This window comes from Littorina saxatilis, linkage group LG7 (genome assembly GCF_037325665.1).
Source record: "Littorina saxatilis isolate snail1 linkage group LG7, US_GU_Lsax_2.0, whole genome shotgun sequence".
NCBI classification, from domain to species: Eukaryota; Metazoa; Mollusca; class Gastropoda; order Littorinimorpha; family Littorinidae; genus Littorina; species Littorina saxatilis.
In genome coordinates, this window is record NC_090251.1 from 48,349,366 (window position 1) to 48,374,365 (window position 25,000).

At 39.3% G+C, this 25,000-nt stretch overlaps 1 protein-coding gene across 1 annotated transcript in view; it reads left to right on the top strand.

The window, feature by feature from the left end:
- The window catches only part of LOC138971668 (DNA-binding protein RFX6-like), a 70,506-nt gene that overhangs the window by 14,719 nt on the left and 30,787 nt on the right, over nt 1-25,000 (top strand). The window contains exons 2-6 of the mRNA XM_070344434.1: nt 9,511-9,634; nt 12,706-12,767; nt 13,029-13,106; nt 19,095-19,122; nt 24,566-24,673. Of these exons, the coding sequence (XP_070200535.1) occupies nt 9,511-9,634; nt 12,706-12,767; nt 13,029-13,106; nt 19,095-19,122; nt 24,566-24,673 (400 nt within the window). The remainder of the gene's footprint in view (nt 1-9,510; nt 9,635-12,705; nt 12,768-13,028; nt 13,107-19,094; nt 19,123-24,565; nt 24,674-25,000) is intronic.

Consider the following 25,000-nt stretch of genomic DNA (forward strand, 5'->3'; position numbering starts at 1 on the left):
ACTGTATACTTGATGTGCTTCAAGATTAGTACAAAATATAAATGCTAATTGTGCGCTTTAAGAACAGCCACTGCAATAAATGTACACTGCTGCAGTCAACCACCGTATGTTAAAGGTAAGGTGCATGTTTACATACTAATGTTAAAGCTAATCAAATGTAAATGAATTGTATGGGAGCAAAGATGTGCAGATGGCTCTAGGGGGGTGGATGCAATTTCCTGTTGGTGCTCTTTACACGTGCTTGCCAATCTTTGAAAAATATTAATATGTGACCCTCCACCACGGAATGAGTCGCATGTCACCTTTGCGTGATTTTCATATTTTTACATTTTCCGAAAGAGTTGTTTATACTCTATCCAGTGGTGAAAACCGTTTTAGAAAAGAGCGAAAACTGTGTGAGTTATAATCCTGTGACTAAGGTGACCCTCACACTGTTACCAGACACTCCCCGGCATTTTATTAAGCCTAGCGCAGAACCGCGCGAGGTGACATGCGACTCATTTCGTGGTGGAGGGTCACATATGAAATGTAGTGTTTTGTCAAAGAGAAGAGTGCAATGTCAATATCACAGAGCTCTAATTTTATTCTTTATGATGTTTTTCTGGGCACTACCAACCGAAACTGTACAGTTTTATTTTCACGTCGAAAGGGTCAATATTTCCACGATACAACAACAAAATGTTGATTCAGGAATAAGGAGCGAACCAATAGGAACGCTTAACCAACTTAGTTTGGAAGATACGATTCCAAACGCAGTAGTGTGGTCCTTCTGTTCCACTGTTGTAATTAGGCTTCTTTTTATTTGGTTTGATTTGATTTGATTTTCTTCAATTGTATGCAGTCTCATATATTTCATGTAAGTTTAGTTTCGTTCATTGTGTTTCTTTTGTTTACTGTTCTATTTATTTCATTTTGATTTATTTCATTTCCTTTTAGTTTACCTGATGATGTTTGACTTGGTTTTATTTTATTTTAATTTGTTTGATCTTACTTTAACTCGTTTGATTTTACTTTACTTTGTTTTATTTTTGTTCAACAAGTTCGTGCGTACTTCGTGGTCTTTTTAGTCCCCTTTCCCTCACATTGTTTGTTAATTCGTCTCAAGTGTTTGCGCTTTTCTCCGTGTATTGGCCCTACTGCGTTTGGATCATATTGTTTGCCTTATAAAAGATACACCACATTATAGTTCAGCTTTTCTTATTATGAAAGGTAATAAGGTTAATATGCCTTGTCACATTGTACCTGGTCCTTCATAATCTACCATTTTCTGGTTGCGTTCGAGTGTCATCGTTTTCCCTGCATCGCTTTTGTTTGAAATGTTTGGCATTTACGTAGTAAACTTGGAATATGAGGAGGTAGACCGTTTTGTTATATGCAACTTCAAACGCATCCAAACAAATCAGTCAGATATTTTGCAAATAGAGAAAAAAATCATTGTACAGAGAAAAGTAGTATAGTTCATATGAAACCAACACGCATCGCAAGAACCGAATGACATTTCTGAACAACTATGTCCAATGTTGCTTAACCTTATTGTTTGTTTTAAATATCATCCCCACGTTCGGCGTGTCTCGTACGGCTGACGAGAACTCGCGAGATTCGACGCGAAATGTATAAACAAGACAACAAAGCTGCCAATCATGTTGAACAGAATATACCGTGTTGAGAGCCTCGTTTAACCTTGTATTTTAAGTGAATTATCGCTTTTACAAGGAAAATCTTTCAGACCCGCCGACAGTTTCGTAAAATGCGTGGTATTTCTTGTGTCGTGTCGGGAGCGAAGAGTGCTTATCTCATCGTACGCACAATCTTAGTCTTCACTTTTTTCTTTCCTGCCCCGATTTAACAGTCTGATATCATACCAGGAATAATCATTTTCCTTGGTTGTTATACTCTATACTCCTTGGTTTCTCTCTCTCTCTCTCTCTCTCTCTCTCTCTCTCTCTCTCTCTCTCTCTCTCTCTCTCTCTCTCTCTCTCTCCCGCTCTCTCTCTCTCTCTCTCTCTTTCTCCCTCTCTCTCTCTCGCTCGCTCTCTCTCTCTCCCTCCCTCTCTCTCTCTCTCTCTCTCTCTCTCTCTCTCTCTCTCTCTCTCTCTCTCTCTCTCTCTCTCTCTCTCTCTCTCTCTCTCTCTCTCTCTCTCTCTCTCTCTCTCTCTCTCTCTCTCTCTCTCTCTCTCTCTCCAGTGGTCCCGTGTTCATCGTTGACGATTACATCGTCTGGTCCATAAACAAATAATATATATAATAATAATAACAAATAATATATATGCTCCTAAAATCTGGTGACATTTTTGACAACGATTGTTTTAGAATATGTTATCGCTGGCAGAGCATTGCAGTTTGTTTTAAATGTATATTAATGTCCTTTACCTATTGCATTAATCAGTTGTGTAGGTATGTGATGGAGTTCTCGCGTTTGGGGCACTTTGCTGTACGCTTTTACAAAATAATCTGTTCAGGTTTTCCTTGACATTTCTCATTTTCTTTGCCCGTCACATTGACGAGGACGCTCAACTCGTGCTAAGCCCACATGGAACTCAATAGTTAAAGAAGATGAGTCTGAGCAATACAATTTCTTTTATTTGTATGTAATTGGAAAATCAGTTGTGTTAGACAGACTATGTAGCATCAGAAAACTCATTTTTTTATAAAATGGTTTCTCTTCTGGGCATTGCCTGTGACATTAAAACTTTACAAATACATTGTAATCACTTAATTGTTAATGATTAACAAATGGTTGGTTAATATGGGAAGATTAAAAGTTAAGGAAATATGGTAACTAAACTGCAGCTAGGCTAAATGAAAGGAGGCGGTGACAGAGAATATCTATTTCTATCTCTGTCTCTCTCTGTCTCTCTCTGTCCCTGTCACACTCTGTCTGTCCGTTTCTCTCTGTGTCTGTGTCTGTGTCTCTGTCTCTCTCTGTCTCTCTCTGTCCCTGTCTCTCTCTGTCTCTCTCTCTCTCTCTCTCTCTCTCTCTCTCTCTCTCTCTCTCTCTCTCTCTCTCTCTCTCTCTCCAGTGGTCCCGTGTTCATCTTTGACGATTACATCGTCTGGTCCTTAAATTACTGTGGAGTCGTATGTGTCTGTCTCATCATATGGCAACACTTGTGTGTTACAACTGCGTCATACAATTCCTCCCCAACTTTTTACTTCATCTTCAGGACATGCTCCAGCTCTGGGTTAATCCGAAAGTCAACAAATTAAAATTCCAATCTTTGCATGTAAGGGAACCCGCACAGAAGACAGATTAGCTAGATGATCGTCGGACTATTTAACCACGCGCGAGGCATTCCTGTATGGTGCCGCTTTACTCACTACCGAGGCATCATCCTTGCGCGGTGGTAAAACGCCTGGCAAACCCAGGTGACTCTCGATTTCTATCAACTCCCTTTAGTTTTCTTTAGAGAACTGGTTCTTTGCAGACTTTTTAAAAGAGAGTCATGAAATTGGTGCATTTTCAACGTTGATGAGGTTCATATTTATTTATAAGACGTAGGGTATGTGGGGGGGGGGGGGGGGGGGGGGTAAATTGAACAGGGGGGGTAAATAGAATAAAACGAATATTTTAATAGTTTGTGTGACAATATGTTTATGTCACTGTATGTTTACGTTACTGGTGATTGTCAATGACGTTTGCATAAGAAAACAAGTCGCGTAAGGCGAAATTACTTCATTTAGTCAATCTGTGGAACTCACAGAATGAAACTGAACGCACTGCATTTTTTCACAATCACCATAGTCCGCCGCTAGTGCAAAAGGCAGTGACAGTGACGAGCCTGTTTAGCGCGGTAGCGGTTGCGCTGTGCTGCATAGCACGCTTTACTGTACCTCTCTTCGTTTTAACTTTTTGAGCGTGTTTTTAATCCAAACATATCATATCAATATGCTTTTGGAATCAGGAACCGACAAGAAATAAGATGAAAATTATTTTTAAAACGATTTCGGAAATTTAATTTTAATCATAATTTTTATATTTTTAATTTTTAGAGCTTGTTTTTAATCCAAATATAACATATTTATAAGTTTTTGGAATCAGAACATAATGAAAAATAAAATAAAAGTAATTTTGGATTGTTTTAGAAAAAAATAATTTTAATTACAATTTTCAGATTTTTATTGACCAAAGTCATTATCTAATTTTTAAGCCTACATGCTGAAATGCACTACTGAAGTCCGGCCTTTGTCGAAGATTGCTTGGCCAAAATTTCAATCAATTTGATTAAAAAATGAAGGTGTGACAGTGCCGCCTCAACTTTTACAAAAAGCCGGATATGACGTCATAAAAGACATTTATCGAAAAAAAAAACTGGGGATATCATACCCAGGAACTCTCATGTAAAATTTCATAAAGATCGGTCCAGTAGTTTACTCTGAATCGCTCTACACACACACACGCACAGACACACACACAGACACACACACACAGACACACACACACACACACACACACACACACACACACACACACACACACACACACACACATACACCACGACCCTCGTCTCGATTCCCCCTCTATGTTAAAACATTTAGTCAAAACTTGACTAAATGTAAAAATGGCGCAACGACTAACAACGGGTGGCAGGTAAGAACTGTCAGAATATTTTAGCTGAATGTCGCTGAATGTCTAACTTTTTGAGTATTGATGTTAGAAAATTGCACTATCTCTACTTTTTGGTCTTTCAGTCATCAAAAATGGTCTTAAGATTACATGAAGAAAGCTCTGGCAGCAATGAAAGATAGTCGGCTTGGATTAAATAGGCTACCTATGCAAATGAGTTCGGCTAATTTAAACTTTGCCCTGTTCAATTTACCCGACTAGTCGATACATTTGAACTATTCTCAATTTTCATGAAACAAGCCCGTGTGTCGATAAAACACTGAAGATCCTTTATTTCACTTGCATATGTGTAGGTCTAACCCAAATCTTGATATATAACCTCACCGTCTTTGCTTACCGACTTCTATGGGCCAGCCACAGCGTCTAGTTCTTAGGGTGTCCAAATTACCCCCCTTTACCCTACGGTCATGATGTAACTTCTGCAAAGACTGCTTGTTTGAGTCTTTGTTGGTTTGATTATTTGTGGGTTTGTTTTCTTGTTTGTTTGGTTGTTTGGTTGTTTGGTTGTTTGTTTGTTTGGTTGTTTGGTTGTTTGGTTGTTTGTTTGTTTGGTTGTTTGGTTGTTTGGTTGTTTGGTTGTTGTTGTTGTTTGTTTCTTGTTTTGTTTGGTTGTTTGGTTGTTTGGTTGTTTGGTTGTTGTTGTTGTTTGTTTCTTGTTTTGTTTGGTTGTTTGATTGTTTGGTTGTTTGGTTGTTGTTGTTGTTTGTTTCTTGTTTTGTTTGGTTGTTTGGTTGTTTGGTTGTTTGGTTGTTGTTGTTGTTTGTTTCTTGTTTTGTTTGGTTGTTTGGTTGTTTGTTTGTTTGGTTGTTTGGTTGTTTGGTTGTTTGGTTGTTGTTGTTGTTTGTTTCTTGTTTTGTTTCTTAGCGTTGCCCGTTCGGTGTTCCGTTTCCGAGTAAGTCTTTTGTGTTACTTGATAGTCTCGCTGTATTTGCTCAGACTCTTCTAGAAAAAATCCTACCCCTGCTAATCCGACGAGACAGGGTTGTTTTAGCGCAATGAAAAATGAACTTTGACAGACCCAGACGCTTTAAACCGTATTATCTACGGCTTTTCTGATTCGAGATATGCAAATGAGCGTTTAAAGCGAGATTGTCTTTTGAAAACCCTCTCTTAATAAAAGTAAGAGAAAGTATATAATAATAATACATGAAAAGAATGTACAGTAATTATGCATGGTAATATATTATGCTAGTCTCTTTGAATGGAATATCGGAATAGGCATTTTTCACTTTGTGTCTTCGCATTGTCAAATGAGTAATATAAAACTGTATTTCTCAAAATGGCGTCGCCAAGCAACATATCCAATTGGTAAACACAATGTTATTGTATAATACCATTACTTTGTCATTTAAATACAGGCTCCAAAACAAGCCCTCTCCTCTTCTTCTTCTTCTTCTTCTTCTTCTTCTCCACGTTTATGAGGAAATACCTTTACAGGGCAACGATCCTCTTTGCTTTGAAAACAAACATCATTTCTCCAATGTGCTGGAACCACTTTTTGGGGCGAGTACTGTCCCGTTACAACAAAATGGCAGTTCAACCGCTTCGCAGTTTCCAGACATGCAAATGAGCGTTTAAATCACACGACACAAGTGCCACCTATGCTGCTCCAGGGCGACAACTCGTAAAGTTCTTACCAAACTCACAGGATCATCGCGCGTTTCTATGAACTGAGTAGCACGACTTTAATCTCACAAATAATTGCGTGTTGGCTTAATCTCGTGAATAATTGTGTGTTGCCACTACGATGAGGGTTTGGAGGGACCCCCTAGGAGGGAGAGTTTATCCTGCAGATCTACCCGTGTGAAGCGTTGTACTTGAGGCTTTGACAGTTGAGGGAGTACAGTGTGCACCCTCAGTGCGCAAACTACTGGAGTGCAGGACTTTCCTTGTCTACATAGTTTATCGTGCCTAATCTTGGCCGTGCTCTTTGCGGGAGTAGTCTTTCGATTTGTTTTTCACTGTCCTTTCCGTCTGTGTGTTTTTCCGCCTGTTTGTCCGAACGTCTGTCTGTCTCTGCGTTTGTGTTTGTGAAAGTATTTTGCTATCTGTTTGTTTGATTGCCTGACTTGAGTGGGGAAAGGGAGAGCAGGTTTTCAGTACTCTTGTGTTAGCCTTTACGGAAAGAGAGTCTAAAATTGAGTTGCTGCGTCATTTGTGAGCTTATAAACGAAATGTGTTAGTGGCTGAATGAGACTAGACAGTCGCGACGACGATGATGATGATAAGAATAATGCGATACACCAAAAAGGATATCACATACAGACAGTTGATTTTAAGATTATTTTCTCATTTGCTAATTTTAGGGTCTTCAAAGCAGACAAAGTCGTTAGATGTGCTATCCTTTCTATTTTTTTGAATTCCAAAGCTGAAATACTGCACTTGAAATGATTGTACACGCGCTAACGGCAGTGTTACTGTCTTTGTTCACATTCAAACACTCCTACCTTTACTCCGTATAATTTTATAAGCCTCTTCACACAAATTTTCATTCGTATCACTTGAACCTTTAATGTAGTAGCAGACCGTCGTATCACATACCATCGTCTGCGACGCAAGACGAAAGTGAGACTGTTAGTTTGTGTTTACAAGAGAGGATCTTAGACATATCATTCTTCATGACACAACTAAAAAAGCTTATTACACCGATGAGTTAAAAATTCATACAACTTGTTTATCATTCTAAAAGGTTTTAATGGTAAAACAAAAGGAACACAGAGATCAAACAGCCTTCATCGGCTCCCTGCCCCTTGATCACGTTAACTAAACTAAAAATGATGACCTAAATCAAATTATCAAACTATATCCCCAAACTGTGCATTTGTATTCTTTTAAAGAAAAAACCGCAAAGGCAGAGAAGAACTCAAAGAGAGGTAGAGCAAAAGGAGCCAGTTACTTCAGAAATAAAGAAGGGGTAAGCAAAAATTGTAGAAACAAAAGTAAGAGCTCGAAATCGGAAGCTAAGGTCAACACCAAGAAGAGCAAGTTTTGCGAGCTTTCCAGCCAACCAGTGTCCCATCTTTCTTTATTGCGTTTAGCATTTTCAATAAACACACACTGCTCCACCCGGCCCCTTTCTCAATAATCCCACCCACCAATTTCTACCCTCTCTATCTCGGGTAGGCCTCAAGTCTGTAGAGATTATGACCTCTACGTGTACTATGAGGGGACCACACTCTCCCCAGGCCTGCGTGAGATAGTTTTCATTTGAAATCTATAAATCTCAGTGTGTGAGACAGACTGGAGTGACCCGGCCATTCCGAGGTCGGTGGCACGTGAGATACGGAAGATTTGTGCGAATTTCTCACGGTGTGGCTATAACAGTCACCTGAGCTAATAGTTCTGTGGTTCGAATTTGCCACTGACTTCCTTCAATACAAGGCACACGCACACAGTTAAGCCAGACTTTGAGAGGGGCGGGGTGGGGGTGGGGGGGGGGAGGAGGACGAGGTCGGGGTTTATTTTCTTATTCTGTTAATACCAAAACGTTGGTTTTTAGTACAGACTTCTTGTGCCAATGTCAGATGTTTTGAGAAAATAAGCTCACTTTTTGTCTAGTAATTTCAAAAATGTCCCTCATAAACCAGGCAAGGCCGGATGTTCCTCTTACGGCCGAATCCACGTCTTAAAAGCAATTGTTATAAGATGCCCTCCTTTTTAAAGACCTTGTAGTCTGGTATGTTCTTTTTGTCAATTTACTTCTATTTTGAAAAGTACGTCTATTTTCATACTCAATATTCTCACATTTTAGGAAGGATCACTGAATTTATCACTGATATAAAGGTACACCAAGGTAAAGAAGCCGAAAACCCTTCTCCCTTTTCAACATTGTAAAAGAGGAACGTTACATTCAGAACGACAAATGTGACCCTTCACCACGGATTGAGTCGCATGTCACCTTTGCATGATTTTCATATCTGTACATTTTCCTGCAGAGTTTTGTATGCTCTATCCAGTGGTGAAAACCGTTATAGAAAAGAGCGAAAACTGTTTGAGTTATAAGCCTGTGACTAAGGTGACCCTCATACTGTTACCAGACACTCCCCGGACTTATATTAGGCCTAGCGCAGAACCGCGCGAGGTGACATGCGACTCATTTCGTGGTGGAGGCTCACAAATCCCATTTCGTGACCATATGCTTCAAAACAAATGTTAAATGTTTCATTTTTGTCTCACCCAAAGCAAACATGTCCTAAATATGAACAGGGCGTACTCTCAGCAGCGTTATAAAAATCACGAACAGATGCAAAAAACGAACAGGAGGCAGTTATCATAAATGGCTCGTAGTCTCCCCTCGTAAAAATGGCCGCTCCTATATGGACCTGTCAAGGGACACTACTCTCTGTCAACTAATTTATCATGTGTTCCCGTTAACGCAGGGGAAAGGTTCCTGAAACAGAGGGGAGGAAACTCAAAGTTGGCAGATATAAATATTGTCCTGTTAAGTCCTGTCTCTCGCTGAGCGGTTTTTTGTTTTTTTGTTGTTGCTCATAATTATGTATGTAGCAAAGATGCCTTTAATTTTAATATACATCTTATAACTTTTGAAGAACAAACTATACGAAAAGTATAACTAAACTTTGGGGTTGGGACAATGGTTAACTGCCTTGTGCTATGAAAACTTTCGTTTTTCGATACTTTGCGCAGTTTCCGTAGCACACAATTTGACTTGTTATAGCCCTGCACTGGTAATATACGCTCGTAGTACCCACTGAGCTACGTATGTCTCAACTTCCAGAACGATAACTCTTCCGTATGCCATCAAAATTCGACAAGAGTTATTTCCGGAAATTGTCTAATGAAATAATATGTTTAGTATTTCCATGTTCTTTAATTCTCCAGTGTGGTTTCATGTTTTGAACGCTGTTGTTTGTTGTGTTTTTCAGGTTGGAAGAGAACTATTGTATCTGTGAAGGGGTGTGTCTCCCACGTTGCATTTTGTACGCTCACTACTTGGACTTCTGCCGCCGTGAGGGACTCGAACCCGCCTGTGCTGCCACCTTCGGCAAGGTCGGACCACTTTTACAATTTTTTAAATATTTTTTTTGCCTTTTTAACATGGTTGTTTGGCTGGGTGATTGGTGTGTTGGTTCATTTGTTGGTTCTTTGGTACAAGTACAAATTGTTTCGTCGTTAAAATGTTTAGGGGTCACCAGTTTATATCCAAAATTGTTTAATTGCTACGCCTTTTGTGGACTTGTGTCTCCTTCCTTTCTTCCTTCCTCCCTTCCTTCCTTCCTATCTTTTTTCTTCCTTCCTTCCTTCCTTCCTTCCTCTCTTCCTTCCTTCCTGTCTTTCTTCCTTCCTTCCTCCCTTCCTTCCTTCCTTCCTCTCTTCCTTCCTTCCTGTCTTTCTTCCTTCCTTCCTTCCTTCCTTCCTTCCTTCCTTCCTTCCTTCCTTCCTTCCTTCCTTCCTTCCGTCCGTCCTTCCTTCCTTCATGTCTTTCTTCCTTCCAGCCTTCCTTCCTTCCTTCATGTCTTTCTTCCTTCCTTCCTTCCTTCATGTCTTTCTTCCTTCCAGCCTTCCTTCCTTCCTGTCTCCCTGTCTTTATTCATTCATTCATTCATGTATTTCTCCCCTCCATCCTTGTTTTGTTTTTCCCATTTGTTGATATTGTCGTTTGATGACATTAATTTCAACAAATCCAAAAACAAAGAGACTGCCAACGTTCCAAAATTCAGAATAAAAAAACTAGAAAGGTAGGTTGTTGGAACGTTTGTTATTGACAAAACAATACATTCACAGATATTTCGACCCAACGGTCTTTTAAGTGAACAGACAAACAAATATTCACACAAAACTTATCTTGATAGTTCTATCAGTTTACGTCCACTCGTCAGGAAGCCGAGCGAATGAATTCTTGACGAGTGGACGTAAACTGGTAGAACTATCAAGATAAGTTTTGTGTGAATATTTGTTTGTCTGTTCACTTGAAAGACCGTTGGGTCGAAATATCTGTGAATGTATTGTTTTGTCAATAACACACGTTCCAACAACCTACCTTTCTTGTTTTTTTGATTATTAATTTCTAGTCAGCGTTTGTTACAAAAGAACTTGTAGAAAATAAATCTCCCATGTATTTTTGTGAGTTCATACAGTGGCTTTCATTTTAAACGAAATGTTCTCCTGTTCCACCGTTGTTACAAAAAAAAAGAATTAAATAATAATAATTGTCGTTATCCGTATATGCAAGGAGTGTATGGATGAATGAGTGACCGCAACACGGTGGCCTAGTGGTAAGGCGTCCGCCCAGTGAGCGGGAGGTCGTGGGTTCGAACCCCGGCCGGGTCATACCTAAGACTTTAAAATTGGCAATCTAGTGGCTGCTCCGCCTGGCGTCTGGCATTATGGGGTTAGTGCTAGGACTGGTTGGTCCGGTGTCAGAATAATGTGACTGGGTGAGACATGAAGCCTGTGCTGCGACTTCTGTCTTGTGTGTGGCGCACGTTAAATGTCAAAGCAGCACCGCCTTGATATCACCCTTCGTGGTGGACTGGGCGTTAAGCAACAAAAAAAAAGAAAAGAGGAAGAAGATGAATGAGTGTTTCCATACCAGGACAAATTCCAATGGCTGTTATGCTATATAGCGAAATAAAATTTTGTCCTTATTGAAATAAAACAGAGCACGGTTCATCTTATCTGCCCCCTCGGTTGGACTGAAACCCCGTGATTTTTATTTGACTTGTGTGTTTGCAGGGAATTAGGCAAAATGTCTGTGTTTGCCTTCTAAGTTTCTCTCAACGGTCTCTCTTCGCCGTTCTTGTATATTTTCACTAAAAATACCTGAATTAAATGAAAGAAATCACAGGCGGATGTTTTAGTGTACTGCTCTTAAGAAGATTATTTCGCTTGTTAGATTTAACTAGAAAAGGTTAAAGGGAGAAAAAAAAAGGATATCTGAACTTTGAACAAATTATATCAACACACGCAAGTAAATGAATTGCCTAAAAAATACCGTAACTGCATGCATTCCTTTCAAATCCAACAAAGTTAGAGTATTTAGCATTTTAAAACAAAGAAAGGTTTAAAAAAAACACAGAAACATAAATAAATTCATTTTTCATGTTTCAGCGCTACAATAAAATGTTATAGAATACTATCTTAACTTTTCAAACACAAACTATAAACGTATGCAACACTAACTCTGTAAAAAAAAAAAAATTGTTTGGGCCTTAGGCATGCGTATGTCATGAAACGTCCAAATTTGAAATTTGGGTGGGGGTATTCAGGTGACAATAACTTTTTTGTTTATCAGCAAAACTCAAAAAAAAAACAACTTTGCTATGTCATGTAAAATGAATGCCAAAACAGACTAGTTAGCAGCATATCTAAAATAAACTGAACACAAAAACAATGTCTTCTTTGTGTTTGTCACGTGTTCCAAAAATGGGCGTACAAATTTCAACAAAAATCATGTTGTCACCCCCATAACCTTTTTTTACCTTTAAAGATAGCACAATTCTCTTTGCAAATATGAAAAGCTTATTTATTTTCCTTTCATTTGATATATAACTTTCTATATTTCATTTAGAATATGACCCCAGATAGCCACTCGGCAAGTAGGCACCAACAGCACTGTAAAATATGCCCTAAAACCCCCGAACTGGTAAGAGTTAAGCAAACAAACAAACAAAAACAAAACAAAGCAATGTTTGTCCTAAAGGCTGAAAAAAGAATGTCACACAAAAGGTACAATTCATCTTCATGGTTTGAATAAGCTCCTTTTGGTTGCTCATTTGTTTTTGTTTTCGAGTATTGTGCGCCGACGGTAAACTTCTTCTTACTTGATGGATGGATGGATGGATGAATGGATGGACGGACGGACGGACGGACGGACGGACGGACGGACGGACGGACGGACGGACGGACGGATGGATGGATGGATGGTTGCATCGATCGATCGATTGATTGATTTAATTATTGACACATCGTGTTTACAAAAATGCGTCTTGAATCGCATCGCGTGTGTTGAGAGTTAAAGCAAAATAACGAATACCTGGCAACAATTGACAAGTATACACATGTGCTGAGTCCATCAGTGTAATAATGTTTTGTTTCATTCCTGCAACTTGATTTTACAGACAATTCGACAGAAGTTCCCACATCTGACGACGAGGCGGTTAGGAACTAGAGGACACTCCAAGTAAGTCGGACATTCCCAATTTAGACTTCACGTTAATTTTGCTTTCTTACCACAAATCTATTTATTCATATGTTTATCAACGCAAGAAGCGCAGGCCATCATACGAACAGGCCAACAAAAAGTCAAAGTTTATAAACCGAAATCTTCTCACAAATTTTATTTTTGTTGGCGACCGAGACCAACTTTTATTAGCTATTGTGGTAAATATTTCTATAACCAATTTGTTGCTGTGTTTCAGTTCTGTTGTCCTTTTGTGTGCAGATATCACTATTATGGAATCGGAATTCGTGAAACCAGTCAGTATTACCACTCTGTTTACTCCGGAAAAGGGCTTACAAGGTATTTCACTATTTAGTTGTCATTGCACACTGAAATTAACTATATGCATGAGTGCGTGTAATAAAATGGTGTATGCATGCGTGCGTGCACGTGTTTCCGCGTGTCTGTTCTGAATCATAAATGAATTTTTGATAGTGTGTGGGTGCGTGCGTGTGTGTGTGATTACGTGCGTGCGTGTGTGCGTGCGTGCGTGCGTGCGTGCGTGTGTTTATGCGTTCGTAAATGCGCGACTGCCTGCGAGCGCGTACGTATACTCGCATGCATGTTCTGATTCATAGTACCGGTAAAATAATTCAACCAATAGAAACAATCAAGACAAAAAGGGAAGAGAAAAACGTCTTAACGTCCGTGTCTATAAAGGTGTGAAAGAGAGCACCCCAGCATACTTGAATGTGATTTATGATCTGTGCTATATATTATCTGTTTTGTGCCACTAAGCCCCTCAGCCACCAACTAAGATCTTAGCAATACCAAAGAGGGCTGGAATTATTTTACACACTCTTCTGCACTCCATACCCTTTTGTGGCTGTGTCGTTTGTTTTATGACAGTGGGAGCAAGTTTATTCTGTGTAAGAGTAAGCTAGTTTTCGTAGAAAATACTGGGATTTTTTTTTCTCTGTTTTAAGTAAATTTTGCCAGAATGTCCTTTGTTTATTTTATTTTTATTTTCATTTGTTTGTTTGCTTGCTTTGTTGTTTGTTTGCTTGTTTGTTTGTTGTTTTCATATAATGTTCAAAGAACTGGACCAAATACAATTTGGTTTTTTTTGATAGGACTTTTTTTATAAATTTTTTTTTAATAATTTTTTTTTTAAATGTATGGCTGTTTGCTTTCTTCAATTTTTCCTTTTTCTCATCAATAATGTACGATTTATTTCGATCTTTAAAAAAAAAACGGAAAAAAACGCACGTGTTATGTCCAAATAAATGAAAATAATAAATGATTAAAAGTACGTTACCAAATCAACCAACTAACGATGTAAGTTAATAGACAGATGCATAAATAAATCAATAACTAAATAAATAAATACCTAAAAAAAAGAATAAATAAGTAAGTAAATACATTTTAAAAAGTCAATTTTTTTGTACATACTTTTGATACTGCGACCACCAAGCCCTGAACCTCCCCCCCCCCCCCCACCACCACCCCCTACCCACCCACCCTATGTGTGTTGTAATTGTCAAAGTGTGTTCTGTTTTATGTTTTTGTCCCCCTGTTTAGGCGATGTCCTGTAATGTACAACTTATACATGTAAAAAGAAAAAATTCAACAAAAAGAGAATAAAATAATAAAAAAATAAAAAAGTCAATCAATAAATACAGTAATTAAAAAATAATAACAAAATAAAGAACTACTCAAATACCTTCTACTGATACATAAATACGTAAATGAATAAACAAATAAATAAATGTATGGAAAAAAAAAGGAAAAAAAAGATGAATAAATAAACGAATAACTGGATCAATACATCAATTCATTAATAATTATTTAATGTATTTATTAAATGAACAATTTAAACCACTAGTGGTACCCGTGCTACGCACTTTGTGTGCTGCGCATGCGATGTCATTTTGTTGGTTATGTGCTTGTGAAAATGTTGTTTGCACCCCTCCCCCCCCCCCCCCCCCCCCCGCACATTATCCCGCATATAATGAATTATATTCTCTTGGTGAAAAATAAAATGTTAACCCTTACACCGGTGCAATTCTGTAACACATGTTACATAGCCACTGGTGAATTAACAGAGAGAAAAATAACAAAAAACAGTCATATAGGTTTTCGCATCAATGGGAGGTAATCGGAACTGACCAAAAAGACTGCGCGACCGCACGCGACTATACAAACAAACAAAATAAAATACAGCAGGTATGACGTTTGCATGAATCCATGATTACGTCTACATGAACAACAGTGATAAAAGTGCGCATCTCTTCCCAGCCGTGCAGCGCTTTGAAAGTTGGAAGCATTAAAATTTAAACGGGTAAAAAGCCATCGTGAAGATACGAAAAAAAGTATGACGTCTAAAATACTTAATGATTCAAACGCATAGTATAACATATGTAATTGACAACATTGACAACAGAAAATATATACATGGTTCACACACACAATCGAGTGCACACATCCATCCATGCTTATTTAAAGTCATGTACACACACACACACATACATACATACATGGCATCAAGCAACACACAATTAAATGACACATATGGAATATGGAAAACGTATAATGGACCTGACCATGGCAAGTAATTTACACCGTTACCTACTATAAAATTGATGATATATATATACCACTCACTTGCTATTCGCCTAAAAGCTTGCGGTGTGCTGTGACACATATAAGAAACCAGAAGAAAAAAGGACTTTACTTTGGCGAAAAGAGCATATGCTGCTTATTTTTGTACATAACTGCTATAACTGTATTTTTTCCGAACACTTACATGTAAAAAACATAGAGATATATCTTACCATTTCACTAAGACAGCCAAAATAACGGTCAAATTAAGGGGAGATCATGATGACGTACATGTCTATGGTTGCACCGGGGGAAAATATTTAGTCGCTGGAACCTATAAGGTATAACACATGTTACATAGCCACTGGTGAATTAACAGAGAGAAAAATAACAAAAAACAGTCATATAGGTTTTCGCATCAATGGGAGGTAATCGGAACTGACCAAAAAGACTGCGCGACCGCACGCGACTATACAAACAAACAAAATAAAATACAGCAGGTATGACGTTTGCATGAATCCATGATTACGTCTACATGAACAACAGTGATAAAAGTGCGCATCTCTTCCCAGCCGTGCAGCGCTTTGAAAGTTGGAAGCATTAAAATTTAAACGGGTAAAAAGCCATCGTGAAGATACGAAAAAAAGTATGACGTCTAAAATACTTAATGATTCAAACGCATAGTATAACATATGTAATTGACAACATTGACAACAGAAAATATATACATGGTTCACACACACAATCGAGTGCACACATCCATCCATGCTTATTTAAAGTCATGTACACACACACACATACATACATACATGGCATCAAGCAACACACAATTAAATGACACATATGGAATATGGAAAACGTATAATGGACATGAACATGGCAAGTAATTTACACCGTTACCTACTATAAAATTGATGATATATATATACCACTCACTTGCTATTCGCCTAAAAGCTTGCGGTGTGCTGTGACACATATAAGAAACCAGAAGAAAAAAGGACTTTACTTTGGCGAAAAGAGCATATGCTGCTTATTTTTGTACATAACTGCTATAACTGTATTTTTTCCGAACACTTACATGTAAAAAACATAGAGATATATCTTACCATTTCACTAAGACAGCCAAAATAACGGTCAAATTAAGGGGAGATCATGATGACGTACATGTCTATGGTTGCACCGGGGAAAAATATTTAGTCGCTGGAACCTATAAGGTATAACACATGTTACATAGCCACTGGTGAATTAACAGAGAGAAAAATAACAAAAAACAGTCATATAGGTTTTCGCATCAATGGGAGGTAATCGGAACTGACCAAAAAGACTGCGCGACCGCACGCGACTATACAAACAAACAAAATAAAATACAGCAGGTATGACGTTTGCATGAATCCATGATTACGTCTACATGAACAACAGTGATAAAAGTGCGCATCTCTTCCCAGCCGTGCAGCGCTTTGAAAGTTGGAAGCATTAAAATTTAAACGGGTAAAAAGCCATCGTGAAGATACGAAAAAAAGTATGACGTCTAAAATACTTAATGATTCAAACGCATAGTATAACATAATGTAATTGACAACAGAAAATATATACATGGTTCACACACACAATCGAGTGCACACATCCATGCTTATTTAAAGTCATGTACACACACACACATATACATACATGGCATCAAGCAACACACAATTAAATGACACATATGTAATATGGAAAACGTATAATGGACATGAACATGGCAAGTAATGTACACCGTTACCTACTATAAAATTGATGATATATATATACCACTCACTTGCTATTCGCCTAAAAGCTTGCGGTGTGCTGTGACACATATAAGAAACCAGAAGAAAAAAGGACTTTACTTTGGCGAAAAGAGCATATGCTGCTTATTTTTGTACATAACTGCTATAACTGTATTTTTTCCGAACACTTACATGTAAAAAGCATAGAGATATATCTTACCATTTCACTAAGACAGCCAAAATAACGGTCAAATTAAGGGGAGATCATGATGACGTACATGTCTATGGTTGCACCGGGGGAAAATATTTAGTCGCTGGAACCTATAAGGTTATACGGCGACTTATCAGGTGATAATGTTTCGAACTATTTAGTAAACAAATCTATGGAATATTTTGGAGTTCCATTAACAGATAAACAGATCTATCTATCTTCTTATTATTTTAGGTTCGTCTGGGGTAGAGAAATAAAACACACAGCTAGGTTCGTCTGAGGTGCGGTCGCGTGTTTAGTCGAACCGAAAGTTGAAGAAGAACCAATCACAGATCTCTTTCGCCGCGATGTCAAAGTTCAGGTCAAAGTTCACTTTTGTCTGCTCAAATTTGCGAGACAAACCTCTTCAAACTTTGTTCGTGGACAAAATTGGAAGTCGGGACCTAGCGGAATCGATTTCCTGGGTCACGTTGGCATAGCAACCGAAGGAGAAGGCACAAATCCGCGCGGTTTGGTCACAGGAATCGAAAAACCACCGAAAATCCTACCAGTATTATATAGTAGATAGATAAATAAATCAATCAAAAAAATCAAAACATGAATAAATCAATGATTGAATAAATGAATAGTTGCATAAATAAATACATAAATTAATTAATAAGAAGGAAAATGTATGGACCGATAGATACGTAAATAAAGGATATTCAGAATTGACACTTATCTTATACACGGTACTAAAATCTAAAACGGAATTAACAAAACACTCCCTGCGAATAGAAACTCCTTGTCAAGGGCTGGGGGTACAAATATTGCAAAATAAGTTAGCAGCCTTGAAAAACCAAGCTTTGAAAAGCTTACTGATATCAGCCCGAGCTTATGATAAACGTATTTGCGTAGAGATTTGCAGAGAATGCTCCTTCGTCTATCCGTAAACCATTGTCAAAGAAACTTAATGCGGAGTTCATGAACCGCTGCAGCACCTTTTATCTGTTCCAATAAATTTGTGATAAAACTGGAGCAAACTCTAGTTTTAGTTTAGACGCTTGGAACGACAGAAAGGGAACTATAAAATACAAGAAACTACTAACTTTTTTCAAAGATAAAATATGTATCAAGTTTGGTTTTAGTGTCCGAGCAAACATCTAGAAACTTAAATTATAAAAGAAATGTTGCAGCCGGTAGTACGTCATGCACACTGAGTGTATATATTGCTTCAATTTCTTGTTTTAACAGCTAAATGACTCCGTGTTGTCTTAAGAACTTGTTCGGGTTTTTTTGGTTGGTAGTTTAGTCGAATCGTTCGTTTTAGTCTATTTGTATATTTGTTTATTTTCCTTTATCTATGCGTGGGTTCTTTTTGCTCGTCCACTTTTTTGTACAGTGGAAACTGAACGCCCATTATAAGACCCACCAAATTAAAACTTCCTCTGCACGTCGCCAGTTTCTTTGAACGGTCAACCGCCACCGCTCAGTTCGTGTGACTCGCAGCCGTTTGTTGTGTTTTAGATTCAGGGGTACACAATAACGTGCAATTGCAGATACAGCGAGTCGCATTGAAATCACAAACTGACTACTAAATTAAAACTTCCTTCTTTTTAAGACCTTGCTTTCTTAGCTTTTCTGCTCATAACCTTTATATAAATTTGCCTCCATTTGAATACGCCCTCTTTTTTAAGGCCTGTTTTCTCAGATTGTTTGAGGTCTCACAAAGGGGGGTCCCATCGTACAAGGCTTTTATGATAATACATTGTGACTCTCTGTTTCAACATGTGTTTGTTTGCTCTTCCACAGGTTTTCAGGGTGCAAATTAAAGAATGAGGTAATGTACCTGTTTTAACATATTTTTCCGCCTTTCGTATCATAATTGTCTTTTGATAACCGTACTCTCCCATGTTCTATGCTTTGTGTGCTTTATTACTTTGTTTTATGTTATTTGTGTGGGGTCTGTTTGTTTGTTGTTGTTGTATTGTTGTTGTTGTTGTGTATTTTGTATGTTGTTGTTGTTGTTGTTGTTGTTGTTGTTGTTGTTAATGTTGTGTTTAGGGTGTTTTTTCTGTAAATATTCAAGGTTGCCTTGCTTGGTTTTGTTTTGGATTCCCATGTTTGTTAACATAAAAGTTGTGCCTATACGAGAAGTTTTAAATGCACAACTGATGCAGTGACCAATTTAATCAAACTGCATTACGCTGGCTTAAGAGATTAAGTCATAAGCCTCTTGTCATAGCATGACATCTGTTTGCTCTGTCTTCTTTCAAACACTTTAAACATATATCCACATCAGGGGCGGATCTGGGTTTTGAAAGGGGGGGGTGCAAAGTTCTTTTTTTTGTTGTTTTTTGTATCTTATCAGCGAAGGCGCGAAGCGCCGAACCGATGGCGCGAAGCGCCGAACCGATGGCGCGAAGCGCCGAGCATGCTAGGGGGGTCCGGGTGCATGCCCCCCCCGGAATTTTTTTTTAAAAAGGAAGAAAAATTGTGCAATCTGGTGCAATCTGAGCGTGTAAAGTGCTATTTTCAGGTGATACATTTTTCTTCTTTTTTTTTCTTTTTTTTTTTTTTTTTTTTTTTGTCCCGCTGGGGGGGGGGGGGTGCAATTGCACCCATTGCACCCCCCCGATCCGCCCCTGCACATGTTGATTCCTTTTCTTCCAGTCAGTGCATCACACGGGTCAAACTGACGTCATAACAAGCGTAGTAAAACGTATCATATACGTAAATAAACCTGCTTGTTGCTTGGGGTCCAAACATTCAAATTTTACCTCTACCCCCCCCCCCCCTCTCACTCCCACTCATATCCCCCCTCCTCTCCCGCAAGGTAGGCCTATACGTATCTGAGCGGAATGAGCATACATGCTACTGACGCAAACAACCCCAGTAAACTTTTATCTGTTAAGCTGCTTAATCTTGTTGACAGCAAACAAGGGGATGTTGAGACTGTATAGTCATGGCTTCTGCTGGACCTTGCAGACTCATTGGACATCTGCAGTAGAGCTTGACAAAGAAAGTCTACCTCTTCATGACAATTATTGCTGACCTGTTTTATAGAATCCTTCAGCATGTTAAAACGTGCTGAAGCATTATTTGTTTCGGAGTAAGATGAATATCAGTAATAAATTGTTATTTTTTGAGTCTCAAGCTTTCCTTCACTCTCAGACTCTGTGGGGGAAAAATCTGTCGCTCTTGGATGCCTCTCTCTCTCTCTCTCTCTCTCTCTCTCTCTCTCTCTCTCTCTCTCTCTCTCTCTCTCTCTCTCTCTCTCTCTCTCTCCCCTCTCTCTCTCTCTCTCTCTCTCTCTCTCTCTCTCTCTCCCCTCTCTCTCTCTCTCTCTCTCTCTCTCTCTCTCTCTCTCTCTCTCTCTCTCTCTCTCTCTCTCTCTCTCTCTGATGCAACATTGCGTAAATGTCCCCACTGGAAGCAGATACAGAGCGGCGTACAAACTGCAGTATCAGTGACACGATTGCCTTCCCTCTGCCCTCAAGTGCACTGATATCGCTCCGATATATCACAAAGCTGACGATTTCATAAAAAGGCTTACGGTGTATGTTATCACATATGGCCCCACGCTTCCACCTAGTAGTAGTAGTAGTAGTAGTAGTAGTAGTAGTAGTAGTAGTAGTAGTAGTAGTAGTAGTAGTAGTAGTAGTAGTAGTAGTAGTAGTAGTAGCTGTTGTTGTTGTTGTTGTTGTTGTTGTTGTTGTAGTTGTAGTACCGGCACGGTTGGCCTTGTGGTAAGGCGTCCGCTCCGTGATCGGGAGGTCGTGGGTTCGAACCCCGGCCGGGTCATACCTAAGACTTTAAAATTGGCAATCTAGTGGCTGCTCCGCCTGGCGTCTGACATTATGGGGTTAGTGCTAGGACTGGTTGGTCCGGTGTCAGAATAATGTGACTGGGTGAGACATGAAGCCTGTGCTGCGACTTCTGTCTTGTGTGTGGCGCACGTTATATGTCAAAGCAGCACCGCCCTGATATGGGCCTTCGTGGTCGGCTGGGCGTTAAGCAAACAAAGGAACAAATTAATACAGATGTTAGCACCTACTTCAAGTTCATATCAACTCAATAAATGTCTTAATATCGATGATCAACAAGGCTGTTATACGCGTTGCAGCTCCTGAACCTGATGCAGTACGTGGAACCCCTTTTTTAAGACCTCGACAAATCTTAAAACAATTAGTTCCTAAAAAGGAGGGAGTCTTAAAACGGGGGTAACTGTGAAGAGAGTATGAACAGAATGTCTGAGAAAATAGGGTTGTAAGAGGGAGAGAGTCTTAAGTTAAACAAACAAACAAAAAAGTAGTTGTAGTAATAGAAGTAGTAGCGGCAACAGAAGGAATAGTAGTAACACTCGAGCAGCAGTAGTGGCAGTAGTCGAAGTCGAGTTTAACCATCAAGTTAATTCGCAACATTTTAGTATCTTCGCTTGCTTCTTGAGCCTTTGTCGGATTATAACCTTTGATGAGTAAGAAGTCTTTTGTAATAAATCAAGCAGAAACGAAGTATATTCTGTAAGCTTGTGCCTCGATCTGATATATCTCATTCTTTCACGTCATTCTGTCTGATAAATGTGGATATCCCGGCCACATCACAGCCACATCTAACGATAACTAATATGTTACGCTCGCAGGTAGGTAATATCACTAAATATCACTTTAACACAAGCCCTTACAATCTCAAACACAAAAGCTTGGTGTGTTTTACGATTAATGTTTTTCTTTGAAACTTGCCTGTGAAGGATATACAGGAAATGTTCATGTTCCCTTGTGACTTGCATCGCGAAACAGGTTACACAGCAGTAAACATGAAATCTGTAGGTTCACGCATTTAGGTTAAGCGCCAACACATCCGATGCATAATATGCATAATCTGTCTCTTATCGTTGCCCAAGCGGTGAGGAAAAGTTGAAAAGGAAAAGGATTTTCATCTGCTCGACTCAAACCCGGGGATGCTCTGGGAGTTTAAACCCGGGTAGATGTTGCACACTCTACCCGTTTCACACCCAGCAAACACAACTCACCCCCACCACCCGTAATGGATTAAAGCTAATCCTCTTTCTGAGGGATCAGTTTCTGGACGGGGGGGTGTTGGTCAAACCCGTGGTCATCATTACATTGCTATTAGAGGGTCAGTACAAGTACGGCCCATTTGACCGATAGTGGGGTAGGTTGTAAACAAGTGTTGAAGATTTATGTTACAGCCTTGATTCTACATGAAACATATACTGATAGTGACTCTGATTTAAAGATACTGTACTCGTCGTGTCAGATATTATGTACACTATCACATATATGTCCAGGCTTTACATGGGATAAGAGAATTCTTTTGCTATTACGGAAGAACAAAATCAACAGCTTGGCTGCTTTCTGTTGGCTGGGTTGGTTGTTGGTTGGGTTGGCTGTTGGTTGGGTTGGTTGTTGGTTGGGTTGGTTGGGTTGGTTGTTGGTTGGTTGGGTTGGTTGTTGGTTGAGTTGGTTGTTGGTTGGTTGTTGGTTGGTTGTTGGTTGGGTTGGTTGTTGGTTGGGTTGGTTGTTGGTTGGGTTGGTTGGGTTGGTTGTTGGTTGGGTTGGTTGGGTTGGTTGTTGGTTGGTTGGGTTGGTTGTTGGTTGAGTTGGTTGTTGGTTGGTTGTTGGTTGGTTGTTGGTTGGGTTGGTTGTTGGTTGGGTTGGTTGGGTTGGTTGGGTTGGTTGGGTTGGTTGTTGGTTGGGTTGGTTGGGTTGGTTGGGTTGGTTGGGTTGGTTGTTGGTTGGTTGGGTTGGTTGTTGGTTGAGTTGGTTGTTGGTTGGGTTGGTTGTTGGTTGGTTGTTGGTTGGTTGTTGGTTGGTTGTTGGTTGGTTGGGTTGGTTGGTTGTTGGTTGGTTGGGTTGGTTGTTGGTTGGGTTGGTTGGTTGGGTTGGTTGGGTTGGTTGGGTTGGTTGGGTTGGTTGTTGGTTGGGTTGGTTGTTGGTTGGGTTGGTTGTTGGTTGGGTTGGTTGTTGGTTGGGTTGGTTGTTTTGGTTGTTGGTTGGGTTGGCTGTTGGTTGGGTTGGTTGTTGGTTTGTCTTGCCCCTTCAACATATTCCGCTATTCCGGAACGATTCATTTGTGTTTCTTTTCTACGGTTATATGGTGGTCTCCGTGTTTGAAACTATTTACATTCAGTCTGTCACTGTAAGGTGAAGAAGGTTCTAAAAAGTGGATTTCTTGTCACGTCTGCTACTTCTACACACGTAAACACTCTTCATCTCTTTAAAAAAAAAATTAAGGAATGAAAGGGAGAAAAAAAAGGTAAATTTTGTCGGAGGAGATTCGAGAGGAGGGGGCAAGAGTATCTGCACTGTAGTGTTCGTAACGAATATGCAGACAGAATGTTTTGTTAAATGCATTTCGTTTGTGATACCCACGACAATCTCCTAAATCAATTCGACACAAAATCCACACACTGCACAGAGAGAACACAGAACTTTGATGTTCGGTACATGTCCAAGTGGAATACTGCACTTATACCAGGTGAAAGCCTGCGCAGGTCTGTGACTGTGAACATGGTCGTGTATACGGGTAGTATCGTGCCTTGACCAGGATACATACACTGATAGTGACACCAATTTAAGTAGTTGTTGAGGATTTATTCTCATCCCATTTCTACGACCTGAAGGGCTTCATGCAGACATGGAACTGCAAATAACGCTATCTAATGCATAAGGGTCAAGAATGTTGGCCACTGAGTATGTTGGATATAGCCAGTTTATAAAGGGATTATCGTCTTATTGGATCAGACGTCACGCTGGGCTGTTTGTTTGAAGCCTTCGCGACCAATGGTCAAAGCAGTGATTCTTGCTATGTCATCAGAGAATAACACATTTTGCGTGTGTTTATTTTGACATTCTTGCATTGCATTTGACCCCCTTCCATACCCATTCCCTTACTATCCTTTCACAGTGAATATGTGTCATTACAAAAACTAATGAAACAAGGTATCCTCACATACAAAGTGGTCTGCATTGTTGTCATAGCCTTCATAAATGTTCAGATAAGCTCGCCCATTTTCCAGGGTTTCTGCTAAATCCCAGGGTTTGAGAAAACAATTAGTTTGTTCACTCGATGATTCTGATTCTCTCTGGTGCCAGGACGCTGTATCCACGAAGGACTCATTTGTGTCTTAAATCTATTACGCGTATGTCTGTTTACATTTAGTCAAGTTTTGTACTTCTTGTCCTGGCAAGATGGCTGCATTAACTTGCAATATGCCTGTCATTCTGAGTATACTTTATTTTTCGCGCCCTTCTTTGCAGGGTGGATTTACCCGGAAGTATTCGTTGACCTCCAAGACGGGTACCCTGCTGCCAGACTTTCCCAAGGCGCGCTTCCTTATCCTGCCTGAAAACATACCACGAGACAAGGTCAGAGAATTTGTTTGTTTGTTTGTTTGTTTGTTTGTTTGTTTCACTGATTGATTGTTTTTGTGTTCGTTTGTATGTTTGTTTGTTTGGTTGTTTGGTTGTTTGTTTGGTTGTTTGTTGACTTCTGTTTTGTTCTCTTCGGAGTTTTATTTATTTTTATTTTTTTTATTAACGGGCTTGTTCGTTTGTTGTTTTTGTTTAGGCCAAAAAAAAAAAAAGGTCTGTTTACGGTAACATAGGCCAAAAAAATAGGGTCGGTAGGTCGGGATTTTTTTTTTTTTTCCCAAAAAACCATATTTTTACGTTATTTTGCCAAAAAAACAAGAT